The 13,807-nt window shown below is 44.9% G+C and overlaps 1 protein-coding gene across 3 annotated transcripts in view; it reads left to right on the top strand.

Moving 5' to 3' along the window:
* GALK2 (galactokinase 2) overlaps positions 1-13,807 on the top strand; it is an 89,709-nt gene that overhangs the window by 50,099 nt on the left and 25,803 nt on the right. For all 3 annotated transcript variants that reach the window (XM_059714650.1, XM_006278158.4, XM_014605983.3), the window contains 2 exons: positions 1,622-1,774; positions 12,091-12,301. In XM_059714650.1, coding sequence (XP_059570633.1) covers positions 1,622-1,774; positions 12,091-12,301 — 364 coding nt within the window. The remainder of the gene's footprint in view (positions 1-1,621; positions 1,775-12,090; positions 12,302-13,807) is intronic.

Raw genomic sequence — 13,807 nt, 5'->3', positions numbered from 1 at the left:
GAGCAGTTCCGGGGTACTTCTGGGTCTGCCAGGGAGCACACGGGGGGCCCCCCCCCTCCAGCACCCCCCCCCCAGCTTGGCAACTGGTGCCTCCTGGGTTTGGGGGGGCATCTGGGGTCCCCCCTGTGGCCAATTGCCAAGCCTAAGGAGTGTGGGGGGGCCCCCCCAGCACACTCCCCGGAGGACCCGGAAGTGGAACAGAAGTACTTCTGGTCCATTTCTGGGTTCATCGCTGAGCGTGCGGGGCACCCCCCCCCCCCGGGCTTCTGTGGGACACTCCATCCGCCCCAGCATCACAGCATTCACAAGCTGTGCCTGGTACCTCGAGGTACGTAGAAAAAACATTTAAAGCTGCGTCTGTGGCTGAATCGATGATTCTCCAAATCAGCATTGAATCTTCAGATTCGGACAAATCAAATCGGGGGCAGTAATCCGAGTCAACAAATCAAATCACTGTCCCCGATTCGGGGCAAATCCAAATCCGAATCAAATAGGGCTCATTTCCCACACCCCTACTAAGTGTGTCCACAGTGAGTGTATACAAGCTGCAGATGTGTGACATGCTTGAAGGACTAAGATGAAAATAGATTAAGAAAATGGAAAGGGTATATGGGAAAGGAAGAGATGCCACAGTAGAGTATTAGACTGCGTGTTGAACAACTGATTTATCTCTGAACCTAGAGAATTTCCCATGCCAGACAGCTTGTGTATCCTATATTAAATGCCAGTGTGATGGTTAGCAAAACAATTCTCTTGGAGGTTCTGGTGTGGGAAAGGCTGCCAGATCCACCCCCTGATGTGTGCAATGAGCCCAGCTGCTACAAGCAGCAAAGTTTTTGACCTTCTGATTGTCTAAAAGCCACTTTACATGAGAAAGCACTGATCCTGCAGTCTCTGCATGGAGAGCAACAGTGCATCAGTCCTTTGGCACTGAATACAATGGGGAGCAGAGGAGGGTGCTAAATTTGTACTGCATCAGCAGACACTGGCTGCAGTTTATTTCTAGCCATTTGTTTTGCATTTCAGGCTCCTTGAAATATGGCATGCTAGGTGTCCTTCTGAAATATAACCTACTGATTGTTTAAGCTATAGTTATTGTGGATAAAGACCTGAATGGGGACTTTGAACTCTCCAAAGACTGGGTCTTCAGGTGATATCCAGATATAAGGACTTGCATTAAGGTCCAGTATTTGCTCCAGTATTAAGGTCTCAATTCTTATGTTCATTAGCAGCCATGTGCTTTGGTGCTGCTGCCTTGGCTCCAGATAGATTTAAGTTTCCCAAAGGCTAGCCAGAATCATCTTTGGAAAAAAAAAGTATTTTGAAAAAAAAATGTCTGAAACCAGGCAAGAAAATAGATTAGGTGGGGTGCTGGAAAAGTGAGGGCTTTTAATGGATAGATGTTAAATTCCATCTCTAAGAAAGAGGTATGAAATAAATGTGTAATTTGGTCATTGGTGTTAAATAGACATGAAACTGCAAGTAAAAGCTATTTCCTTCATTTAGTGTCTGTATGTTCCTGAGGCTGAAGAATAATGCAAATTTGAATTTGATTTATTGCACTGAGTGTACTGTTAGCTAATAGTAAATTACAACTGACCATTAATTTTCCTTTCAATAGGCCAAGCTGATAGAATTCAGTCCACTGAGGGCAACTGATGTGAAGCTTCCAAGTGGAGCAGCCTTTGTTATTGCTAACAGTTGTGTTGAAATGAATAAAGCAGCAACTTCTCATTACAATATTAGGGTAATGGAGTGTCGTCTGGCCACAAAGGTACTGTATGGTTTTTGTCAAACCCTAATGAAACCTTCATCCAAATATGTGCTTTCCTCCACCCCTGACCAGTCAGGGCTTTGTTTTAACACTTTGTTAGGTGCTGCTTTAACTGACATTCTTATCTCCCCAAAGTTAGGCTCCTTCATCTCTATGCAAGTCAAAACTCATGCAGAGTTCAGTGAAAGTGTAAAGCATCTAGGATCAGGCCCTCCTGTGGGCTAGATATGGGGTTCTGTGGTTTAGCACTATTTATTTTATTGCCTGCTGCATCTGGACAGAGAACAAATTCACTCCTTTCCAGCAAAGATATTCTCAAAGAATAAGAGTAGACCATTTCTAAATAAATCTTAATAATAAAATGATAATAGAACCACAGGATGAGGTTGATTTCTCTCTATGCCTATATGTTAATATACGTGTATTTACTAGGCTACATGGAGAGCAATCAACAAGGATACAATTCAGAAACATGAAAATATGATGGGAAATGTTGATTAGAAGCATATTTGTTACTGTTCCATTTAGAGATGAGCTTGAACCAAAACCCCAGACTTGGACTTGAATTGGGATGCCAGTTCACAGCTTGAACCTCTCTCTAAAACACATTGAATTCAAGTATTCCAGACATTGGAACAGTGTAGATTTGGTTTTCAATTTCAAGTCCCTGGGTATGAATATTTTAATATGAGGTTTTGGTTCAGTCTATCCCAGAAATATAGGGAATTATTTTTTTCTTGGTTCAACTGCAATAGACATAGGATAAACACATAGATTCATTGGAAATAGGCCCAATTTACATAAGTCCAGATGAGAATTCTTAGTTGTACTGTGCAACTCATTGCCACAAGATGTCAATGGGATCAAAATCATAGCTTGATTCATAAAGCGAGTGGACATGTAGATGGATAATAAGACTATCCAGAGTTATCACAGTTAATGCTCAAAAGAATTTCAGAACAGATACAAAGCCTCCTGCTCCAGGGTTTAAGCCAATCTCTACTGAAAGGGGTTAGGTTGAAACTGTCATAGGGACAAATTAATTCCAGGGTATTATATGACATGGTGCCTACAATAGTAGGGGAATGGCCTTAATGATTTAGAACAGTGGGGACTAACCTTTTTGACAGATGTGCCGCAAATTAGCCCTACATCCTCTCAAAATACCACTACAGTCCCCTTCCCTTGCCAATCTGATGCTCTGCTTTCTGCTCCCAGCCCTGTGTGCCTTGGCTGATCTGCAGTTGAGACTTGACTGAATAGTATCCCAGGTTATGTCTGTTTACATAACTTTAGGAGAGAATCAAATTTTCAACTAAACTTTGTAATATGCTGAATATGTTCACAGTGGAACCCAAATATAAAAGTTATTGGAAACGGTGTATTTTACCTGTATTTAAAAGATGATAAAATACTGATAGTGCCAATGGTCTCACCTGATCTGACTGCCATTGAAGTCATCAGTAAGATTCTTATTGCCTTTCATGGGACAAGGATCAGGAACTCCTGGCAAGACTGACAAACCTATGACTTGGGGCAGCTGAATAATAACTCTAAGATAAGCATTGCCAGTTGAGGGTTTTTTTTTCTTTTAAAAAAATATGTGGCCTAACAGGAAAAGAATCTTCACACCTAACCTATTTTAATATGCTATTCCAGATAGCAAATGTGTTACTGGCAAAACCAGTTCAGATATTACTTCATCCAGCAGGTTATGGGAATTGTATTATCATTTTTCATATTGTTTAAAACTAATTTTGCCCTGTGCTGTAACATGCAAAGAGCACTGAGGGAAAGAAGCTTGTTATCCCACCTATTAAATATGACACAATAGCTGAAAAAGTACCTTTAACAGACGGGTCATTTTAAGGAAACTAACAACCTACACCTGCTCTTTTTTTTTTAAAGCACATGGTGTCCAGATGGATAGTTGCACACACAATAAAAAAAAAAATTGTCAGGCCAGAAAAAAGCCTGTCTCCTTGCAGAACAGGTCACAGTGGGGTGAAAGTGGGCATAGAAGGGGAGGCAAGGTTGTCTTTTAGGCATTATTAAGACAATAGAACCATGAAATAGCTATGAAACATCTTGGCTTGTGCATCCTGGGATGTATAGGGGATTGCTACCAATGAATGTCTTGATTTTTTCTTTTGCTTCTTTAGGTCTATCATTTTTTATGCTTTTCCCCTGCAGACATTGCAGATGGATAGTAGGACTGTGCAAAGCTTTGGTCCTTGCTTCGGTGGCCAAATCTCTGAATCCGAATCAAATGGAATCAGAGGACCCTTTAATTTCTCCAAATCGAATCAGAACCCTCCAAATGGATTCACAGAGATTTGGAAAGATTCGGCGATTCGGACATAGACACAGCTTTAAATGTTTTTTCTGTGTACCTCTAGGTAGCAGGTGGCTTGTGAATGCTGCGATGCCGGAGTGTCCCACAGGAGCACGGGGGGCTCCCCAGCACGGTCAGCAGCAGACCCGGAAGTGGACCAGAAGCAGTTCCGGTCCACTTCCAGATCCGCTGGGGAACGTGCACCTGGTGCCTCCTGGGTTGGGGGGGCACCCGGGGTCCCCCCTGCAGCTGATCGCTGAGCTGGGGAGGCACCAGGGTGCTCCCTAGTGGACCCAGAAATGGACCAGAAGTACTTCCAGTTCACTTCCAGGTTCACTGCTGAGCACGCGAGGGCCCTCCCCCATGCCCCGCCCCCCAGTGTTCCTGTGGGACGCTCTATTCGCCCCTGCATTGCAGCATTCATGAGCTGTGCTGGCACCTGGAGGTATGTAGAAAAAACATTTAAAGCTGTGTCTGTGTCTGAATTGCTGATTCTCTGAATCAGCATCGAATCTTCAGATTCAGATTCGACTGAATCAAAATTGGGGACAGTGATCTGAATCAATGAATTGAATCACTGTGCCTGATTCAGGCTGAATCCGAATCGAATAGGGCCTGCTTCGCACACCCCTAATGTATAGGGCTGCCAGTAAAGCATCCTCCCAATTCCTTTGGTTGGTGATGGACATAGTGAGGTTTCTCAGTATACTGAATACCTGATTACCTTCAAAAGATTGCATGTCTCAGTGTATGCTCTCTTCCCTTTGATTTCTGAGAGATTCATCCTTTTTTCCCTTATTCTGTTCTGTACTATTAAAGTTCTTATGCCATCCTTATCACTGCAGTATCTGAGTGCCTTCCAACAGTGCATTAAGTAACATGATGGCATCTGTTAGATGTTACTCCAGCTGAAATCAGCAGTTGCTTCTGAAAGGCCTATTGTAGGTCACAGAATGTCTGGGGAACCTTGATGAAAATTTAGGCCCTCTACCCCTTTGTACTATGTTTTATTTTATTCTCATCTAATGTCCTTACTATTTTAAATTTTAATCAGGTAATGTTTCTGGTTACGGAATATGCATATGCTTCCAATGCCTCTAAGCTATGACTCTGTCCTGTTACCAGGTCTGGGGTTGCATGGGGTAGGAGTGAGTGGGTAGGGACTGTTTCTGAGCAGTAGTACAGACATACCTTAAAAGTCCTTTAAATGCAGCTGTATGAGGGTAAAATAGTCTGTGAGTATTTTTGTTACATAAGCACTAAATATTCATCGACTCACTTCCAATCAGGATCCCTTTTGTTTATATTTGTCCCGTCATTTTCTGGGATATGTTTTCCTTGTACTTGTACTGTCCCAACGTGACTGTGCTATTGAGCAATAACGGTATAATGTAGCAGCTATGAGCTAACTGGCTATTACCCAAGTTCTTCATCCATCTAGTCAATAACTGCCTGGGAATGCCAAAATGTAGCATCAAAATGGCTTTTGTAAAGCTAACATAAGGTTTCTTTCCCTTGTTTCCCCCTCTCCATTTACTGTATTTTGAGCTGCTGTTGATGACCAGTTTAGGGGGCTTTAAAAAAAAAAAATCCTTTTTCCACTAATTATTTTTCCCCAGTGATGCAAAAGCAGAAACTTTATTGTGATGAGCTTTGAACATTTCCAAAAAATTCCAGTTTTCAAGGGATTGGTTTCAGTTCAGAATATTTGGTTTGTTGACTGTCACCACCAAGCTCATTTTAAGCAGAGCACTTCTTATCGAGAAATTGGGAAGCAATATTATAAAACATTGGTGACATACTTATTGATAACTGACTCACTCCTCAAAATGATAAAAGGCATTATGTTTTAGAACATTTTTCTAAGTGCTCAGCCCTATTTAATTAACTTCCACTAATGGAGGCTAAAGGATTGTGACCTTAAGATTATAATAATACTATGCATTTGTTTAGCGCCTTAAAACCGAAAGCCTCAAATCATTTTATGACATTAATGAATTTAAGATTGTAAAGATAAAAATAACTATATGAACTAAAAATTGCTCTCATTTTATAGGCAGGTACAGACATCAAGACCATGGATTTTTGGAAACGAGGCCATGAATTACTTTGCCAGTGTTTCATCAGAAAATATCCTCATTTCTCGAGCCTACTGTTTTAGACACTAGACCATGTTCCTGATGTCTGTCTGTCAACATGTTCAGGCTGTGTTTTAGAAGGCTGCCAAGCCCTGTGGCTAGTATTTCATGTGGCCTACTTCTACTCAAGGAGTCTCCGCAGAAAGTCACTAGATGGCACCAAACATAGTTAATTTTTATATACTGCAATAAAACAAAATTGAAGAAGTCCCTGTAAAATAATGTGTGAAGAGAAGTGGGAAAGCAAGGAGCTACAGCAAATAACTGGGCAACAGCTCATTGTTTGTATGGTCTACCAGTTTCATGAGGTTATTTTGTACAAATCATGTGTAGACCTGTCCATAAAACCTCAGAAACAGATTTCTTGTTAGACCCTATTCAGGAAAGCAAATGCTTCAAACATTGATGTTAAAGTTCAACACATGTTGAAATGCTTTGTTGAGCTGACTAAAATCTTAATGGTTTCTTACAAATTCAACTCAAGGCCAGTATTAATTGAAAAGAACAGAACTTGATGGGTGAAATCAGTGGGAGTTTTGACCTTGATTTCAGTGGCTCCAGGACTTCACCCCAGTCTTGTTCCTTATACTCTTTTAACCCCACCTGTTCCCTACATCAGAGATCCTGATCCTGCATTTCATATTTCATAGACATTAGGGCTGGAAGGGACCTCGGAAGATCATCGAGTCCAGCCCCCCGCCCAAAGGGCAGGAAGTCAGCTGGGGTCATAGGATCCCAGCAAGATAAGCATCCAGTTTCATCTTGAAGGTGTTCAATGAAGGCGCTTGAACGACCTCCAGTGGCAGGCTGTTCCAGACCTTGGGGGCTCGGACAGTAAAGAAATTCTTCCTTATGTCCAGCCTGAAACGATCTTGTAGTAGTTTGTGACCATTCAACCTCGTCATCCCTTGGGGCGCTCTGGTGAACAAACGTTCCCCCAGATACTGGTGGTCACCCCTGATAAACTTGTAGGTGGCCATCAGATCACCCCTGAGCCTGCGCTTTTCCAGGCTAAAGAGCCCCAGGGCTCTCAGCTTGTCATCGTAGGGTCTGCTTCCCTGACCTCTGATCATGCGCATGGCTCTTCTCTGGACTCTCTCAAGCTTCTCCACATCCTTTTTGAATTGTGGAGCCCAAAACTGGACGCAGTACTCCAGCTGCGGCCTCACTAAGGCCAAGTACAAGGGGAGAATGACGTCCCGGGATTTGCTTGAGAAGCATCTATGGATGCAAGCCAGTGTTTTGGTCACTTTACTAGCCGCAGCATCGCACTGCAGGCTCATGTTCATCTTGTGGTCAATGATGACCCCCAAGTCTCTTTCTTCCATAGTGCTAGCCAACATAGCACTGCCGAGCCTATAAGGATGCTGCGGGTTTTTCTTCCCAAGGTGGAGAACCTTGCATTTATCGGCGTTGAACACCATCAAATTCTCATCTGCCCACTTGCTGAGCCTGTCCAGGTCAGCCTGGATCACCCGCCTGTCTTCTGGTGTGGATGCTTTGCCTCAAAGTTTGGTGTCATCGGCGAACTTGGCCAGTCCGCTTCTGACTCCAGTGTCCACATCATTAATGAAGATGTTGAACAGTATGGGTCCAAGGACAGAGCCTTGGGGGACCCCACTGGTCACAGGACACCACGATGAGTGACTTCCACCAATTACTACCCTCTGGGTCCGACCCCGGAGCCAATTTTCCAGCCAGTGGATCGTGGAGGACCCAAGGCGACAATTGGCCAGTTTCTCCAAGAGGTGATCATGGGAAACCAGATCGAAGGCTTTTTTGAAGTCAAGGTATATGACATCAATCTCTTCTCCCTTGTCCAGGTGATAGGTCACCTGGTCATAGAAGGAAATGAGATTGGTCAAGCAAGAGCTACCCGCAACAAACCCGTGCTGGCTATCCCTTAAGATGTTGACGTCGGCCAGTCCATTAAGGATGGCCTCTTTAATAAACTTTTCTAAGATCTTCCCCGGGATAGAAGTCAGGCTGATGGGCCTATAGTTAGCCGGATCCACCTTCCTCCCTTTCTTGAAGATAGGCACCACATTGGCCTTCTTCCAGTCTTCGGCACTACAGCAGAGTGCCAAGAGTTTTCAAAGATCAGTGCTAGAGGCTGGGCTATGATGCTCGCCAGCTCCTTGAGTACCCTGGGGTGAAGATTGTCAGGGCCAGCTGACTTGAAGGTATCCAGCTTCTCAAGATGTTCCTTCACAAAGTCAGCATTAATGGAGGGCAGGGGATTACCCTCACCCGGACTTCCTGGCCCTGTAGCGGGCATGGGCGTCCCATGGGGCTGATGAAAGACTGACACAAAGTACCTATTTAATAGGTTGGCTTTTTCCTGGGTGTCGTCAGTTGCCCCATCTGGTTCAGCAGGGGTCCAGTGTTGCCCCTGCTTTTCCTCCGGCTCCCCACATATCTGAAAAAGGACTTTTTATTGTCCTTGATGCTCAAAGCTAGCTGGAGTTCAGTTGCAGCCTTGGCTTTCCTGGTCTGGTCCCTACAGGACCGGACCAGTGTAGAATAATCCTCCTTGGAGGTGACTCCCATCTTCCATCCTTTGTAGGCCTTTCTTTTTAGCCTCAGGAGGTCTGCTAGGTCCCTGGAGAGCCAGGGGGGCTGCTGTGCCCTCTTGCTGCCTTTCCTCCGAGATGGAATAGACTTAGTTTGTGCATTGAGGATCGCTCCCTTGAGGAGCAACCACTCTTCTTGAACTCCCCTCTCCCTGTGGTCACAGTCCCTTAGGGCCTCACTGACAAGCCTCCTGAGCTTGTCAAAGTCGGCTTTCCTGAAGTCAAGGACTTCCGTGTTGCTGACTGACTTGCCATCTTTTCGGCGGATGGTGAAGGTGATCAGCTTGTGGTCGCTGTCACCCAGCTTCCCATCGATCACTAGGTCGCCGACTAGGTCATCCCCAGTAGCCAGTACCAGGTCGAGCAGCGCTTTGCCTCTCGTTGGCCCATAGACTTCTTGAGTCAGGTAGAGGTCATCCACGCACGAGAGGAAGCTCTGTGACCACTCAGATTTTGCTGAGTGATCCTCCCACGAGATGTCCGGGTAATTGAAGTCACCCATGACAACCACGGTCCTGGAGCAAGCTGCCTCAGCCAGTTCCTGGGCAAACTCCTGGTCAAGCTCAGGACTTTGGGTGGGAGGTCTGTAATAGACTCCCACCATTGTGTCCCCTGTGCCGTGTTCCCCACGGATTTTAGCCCAGAGGGTCTCCAGCCGTCCACCCTGGTTGCCAATATCGGCTTGCAGGGACGTGTAGCTTTCCTTAACATAGGAAATTTCTGGGGGGGTTTACCTGTGATTTCAGTGCTGCTGAATCGGAGGTATATAATCCAGTCAAATATCCCTGGAATGACCTTATGGATCTCTCTCTTACTAGCAATATGGTTTTGAAAAATCCCATGATGGGCTAAATTGAATACATTTCCTCACAGTAATAAGTGAGAGAGTCAGTTCTGTAGATGCTGTGTTGGTGGGTTTTTTTGTTTTTGTTTTGCTTTATGTTCTAAATTTCCAAGAAAGTGTTTAAAATAGCAAGTGTTAAAATAGCAAGCATCAACTACCATAACAGCACAGAGACAGCTAATGCAGTATACGGGTTTCCCGCGCTTTATGCAGGTACTGTATGTGTGACTTTGCTCTTATGCGATGACCCTTTTTATATCAAAAATTCATTATATGCGAGGTAATTCACTCTTATGCGATCGGTGTGGTGGAAGTGCACAGTCAGCTGCTTTGTGCGGTGAATTGTGAGAGTAATGAGCACCAAAATATCCTGTGTGGATCTGTGCTCCTTGCTTGTTGTTTGTGACATGTATTTACTAGGGCTCTGTGAAGCTCTGGGTGGTGATTCGATTTGGAGATTTGGCCCAATTTGGTGGCCAAATCTCCAAATCCAAATCGAATCAGGGGACCAGTAAAAAGGTCTGAATTGATTCGAAGCTTTCCGAATCCTTGGAAAAGATTTGAAGAGCTTCGATGATTCAGAGAGTCCCCGTTCACTGCAACAGGGACCTGGAGCCGGACTCAGAGCTGGTAAGTTGAGGCGGGGGGGTGGGAGGGGGCTGGAGGAGGGGGGAGAGGACCATGGGGGGACAGCTGCTAGGCCCCATCCCCTGCCTGCTCCCCCAGCCTCCCTGACTCCTGTCTCCTCCCCTAGCCTTCCCCCCCATGGCTGCCCCACCCGCCCCAGCTCCTGGCCCTTTAAAAAAAAGCCCCCACTCACTGGGTGCTGCTGGGTGGGGGGGTGATCCCCTCTGCCCTCCACTGCCCCACACTCCATGGGGGGCACTGCCACAAGCCCCCTGACTTCTCCCACTTCCCCAGCTCCCCCATGGCTGCCCCGCCCACCCCAGCTCTGGCCCTTTAAGAAAAAAAAAAAAAGGAAAAACCCTCTGGGCTCACTGGTTCCTGCAGTGGCCTTGGGGCTTCAGGGGGCTCATGTAAGAGCCCTGCACATAGTGAGGGGCAATGGGGATCGCCCCCTGCCAGGCAAGAATCAGTGAGTCGGGGGTTTGGGGTTTTTATTTTTCCTTAAAGGGCCAGAGCTGGGGTGGGTGGGGTAGCCATGGGGGGGAAGCTGGGACAGCGGGGGGGGGGGGTTGCGGGGGCTGGGCCCCCCAACCCCCTCCCCCCAGCAGCACCTGTTGAGTCAGGACTTTTTTTTCAAAGTGCCAGGAGCTGGGGCGGGTGGGGCAGCCATTGCCAGGGTGGGAGAACGGGTGGTGGATGGGCCTGGGTGATTCGGCCAAACCAGATTCAGCTGAATCGTTTCGGGAGGGTGATTTGAATCACCAAAACGAATCACTGTCCCCCTAATTGGCCGAATCCAAAGCGAATACTAGCAGCTTCGCATAGGCCTAGTGTTTATGTAGTTGCCATCCCCATTCGCCACCACCTTGTGCTTGTGTGTACTGGCTTTTGTTGGTGAGCACCAAAATTGTTTTGTAAAAATGGTAGAAATGAGTCTGGGGTCAGTACAGTTGAGGTCTTGGAATGTATCCCTGTTTACCCTTCACTTACAGTTACACTGTAAAGTGCGTTCCCTTTTTGTGAATTTGAGTTATGCGCCATTTTCCAGGAACGCATGCACAGTGTAAGGCGAAGGAAACCTGTATAGCATAGCACCCTCTTTGGGATGATCTGAAAAACTTAACTATAGTTAATCAGCATAATGTGGGAGCAGAACACATTCCGAGTTTTGACTTATAATAACTCCCATGCTTCATTATATTCCCCGAGAAAAAAAAATTGTCATTGTATTGTTAATGCAATTAAGGTTCTTTGTCCAGCCTAAACTTTAGTATCTCAAGGTTTTCCTAAAAAGTTAGGATTATAACCACAGCATCAGATCTTTGGATTTATCAATCACATCCAGGAGCACTTGGAAAAAGTCAGGCTGAGTTTATAACAAAGAGCAAAAATACTTACTATAGAAAGCAGTCTTTTAAAGAAATGTCCAGTTCTGTTGAACTATAACACATGTATGAACAACTGTCTGATGGTGGCTTTAAAAAGCAAACGACTGTTTGAAGGGATGGCCTCAGTGGAAAAGGAGGGATAGCTAATTTGAGTAGAGAGACAATGCCAATACATGTTTTAAGCTAGCTTTTTAATTAAAAAGAATGCATCATTTTCAGAGCTATAATTGACTGAATTCTTCCTATTTTATGAACATGTTTCATACGATTATACTATTTATTATGTAATAAGAAGCTCAACAGCTTCTACTGGGAGGGGAAACAGCAGCTTTAACGTCTGTTTGCACTATGAAATATTTCAGGTCAGTTGCAAACCACAAGGCTTAGTGTTGTCTGCTTTTCAAATTGTAGCTTCTCTCCAAGTCAAAAGGCCTGGCCTGGAAAAAAATGCTGAAACTCCAAGATGTGCAGGTTGAGCTAGGGTTTAGCCTGGAGGAAATGCTGACCATTGTCGAGGAGGTATTTCATCCTGAGCCTTACAGCATACAGGAAATTTGTAAATGCCTGGGAATTAGCTTGGAAGAACTACGCACTCAGATCCTCAGTCAAAACACGCAAGATGGTGAGTGTACATCAGATGGTGTTTTTGATTTGAAATGTTTGTATTATTTAAAATAGTTAAATGCTAATATACACAGAAATCTTGCCAAAAGAGTTCATCAGGAGCCTGTTTGGAGGGTGAAGAAACTGGTATGCTATAAGCATTCACTGTGACCTTTAACTTGAAGTGGGGAAATGCATTTAAAACACAGTTCCAGCAAGACCAATTTCTTGGCCATTGTGAATAAATCCCAGCCATCTTAAAATCATGTCCAAACAACTTGTGTCTGACTAAGGAAAAGTTTAAATTAGCATTCCTTTTAGAGAATGTTTCTAACAAAGCCAAACTATATTAGAAACCAGTTAGCTGGAGACTCGCTGAATGCAATTTTAAGAAACCTTAATCTTTCTTAAATACGAGCTTAAGATGAGGCCAACGTGAGTCATGCTGCAGCCTTGCCCCGCTTCAGTTTGTCCTGCATGCTGAGGCAGCATGCTGGAGTACCGAGGCAAGGGGCAGCCATAGAGATACTCTGGCCACCTGCCAGAGCATCTCTTTGGAGGACCCTGCTTCTGGTTGCTTCAGGGTGTGCTACAGGAGTGTGCCCTGGCCCGCTTTTTTTCTGTGGGTTTTAGTTTTTTATTTTGATGCCTGGATTTCCAGGTATCAAATTTAGAGCCCATGCTGCAAATATGCAGCGTGGGGAACATTTTTTTGTTCCCAGCATGCCTCTTGCAGCATCACAACCTGGTTTGAAATGCCACAAGAGGCATGTTCACCCTTGTCTGGACATGCCCCCATTGTCCTACTTTAAGTACCTGTGAAGTATCTGAGATAACCTCACAGTGTGGGGGGCTAGTACAAGTTAATTGCCATTCAAACTGTATGTGTAAATGATTGCCCTCCTCAGCCCTCAACCACCTGTTTTGATCAGCTTAAAGCAGAGGCTGTCAGACCAGGACTAACCCCGACTCTGTTTTAGCCTGTAGGGAGCTTTGTGTACATTCTGGTTAACAGAAGATTAACATCTTCTTAAACAATGAGAGAAAAGACATAGAAAGTAATGTCACTGTCGGAGAATGCAGACAGTACTATGACTGCTTTGACCTTTCCCTTTCTGCCACCATCTCCTTCACTGCTCCTTTTCCCTCACTTTCCCCTTTTCTGGGTCAAAGTGCCACCCCCCAGCAAAACATCAGCTGTGTGCCCTTCTGTAAGCTTATTCCCTTGGTCTGCCTAGGAACACCTATTCTCTTCATGCAGGGGAGAGTTGGCTACGCATTTTTATGTCATCCCAAGTTTCTCCCAACATCGTAGGAATCCTCAGCTATCAAGTTGGGGTAGCTGTTGGCACTCTTTATACTACTGTGTGAGATCACTATCTCTTTGTAGAAAGCATCACAGTGCCTAGGTTTGGATTACACTGACCTGCCTGATGTACAGTATTTCAGTTCTGTGAACTCTATATGCTTTAGATATTGCAGAGCATGAGTAACTTACTAATTTTATTTTCCAATGCCACCTTGT

The sequence above is a fragment of the Alligator mississippiensis genome, chromosome 11, assembly GCF_030867095.1.
Source record: "Alligator mississippiensis isolate rAllMis1 chromosome 11, rAllMis1, whole genome shotgun sequence".
Classification (NCBI taxonomy): domain Eukaryota; kingdom Metazoa; phylum Chordata; order Crocodylia; family Alligatoridae; genus Alligator; species Alligator mississippiensis.
The sequence above is the reverse complement of the archived record's forward strand: the minus strand, read 5'-3'. Positions and strand labels throughout refer to the sequence as shown.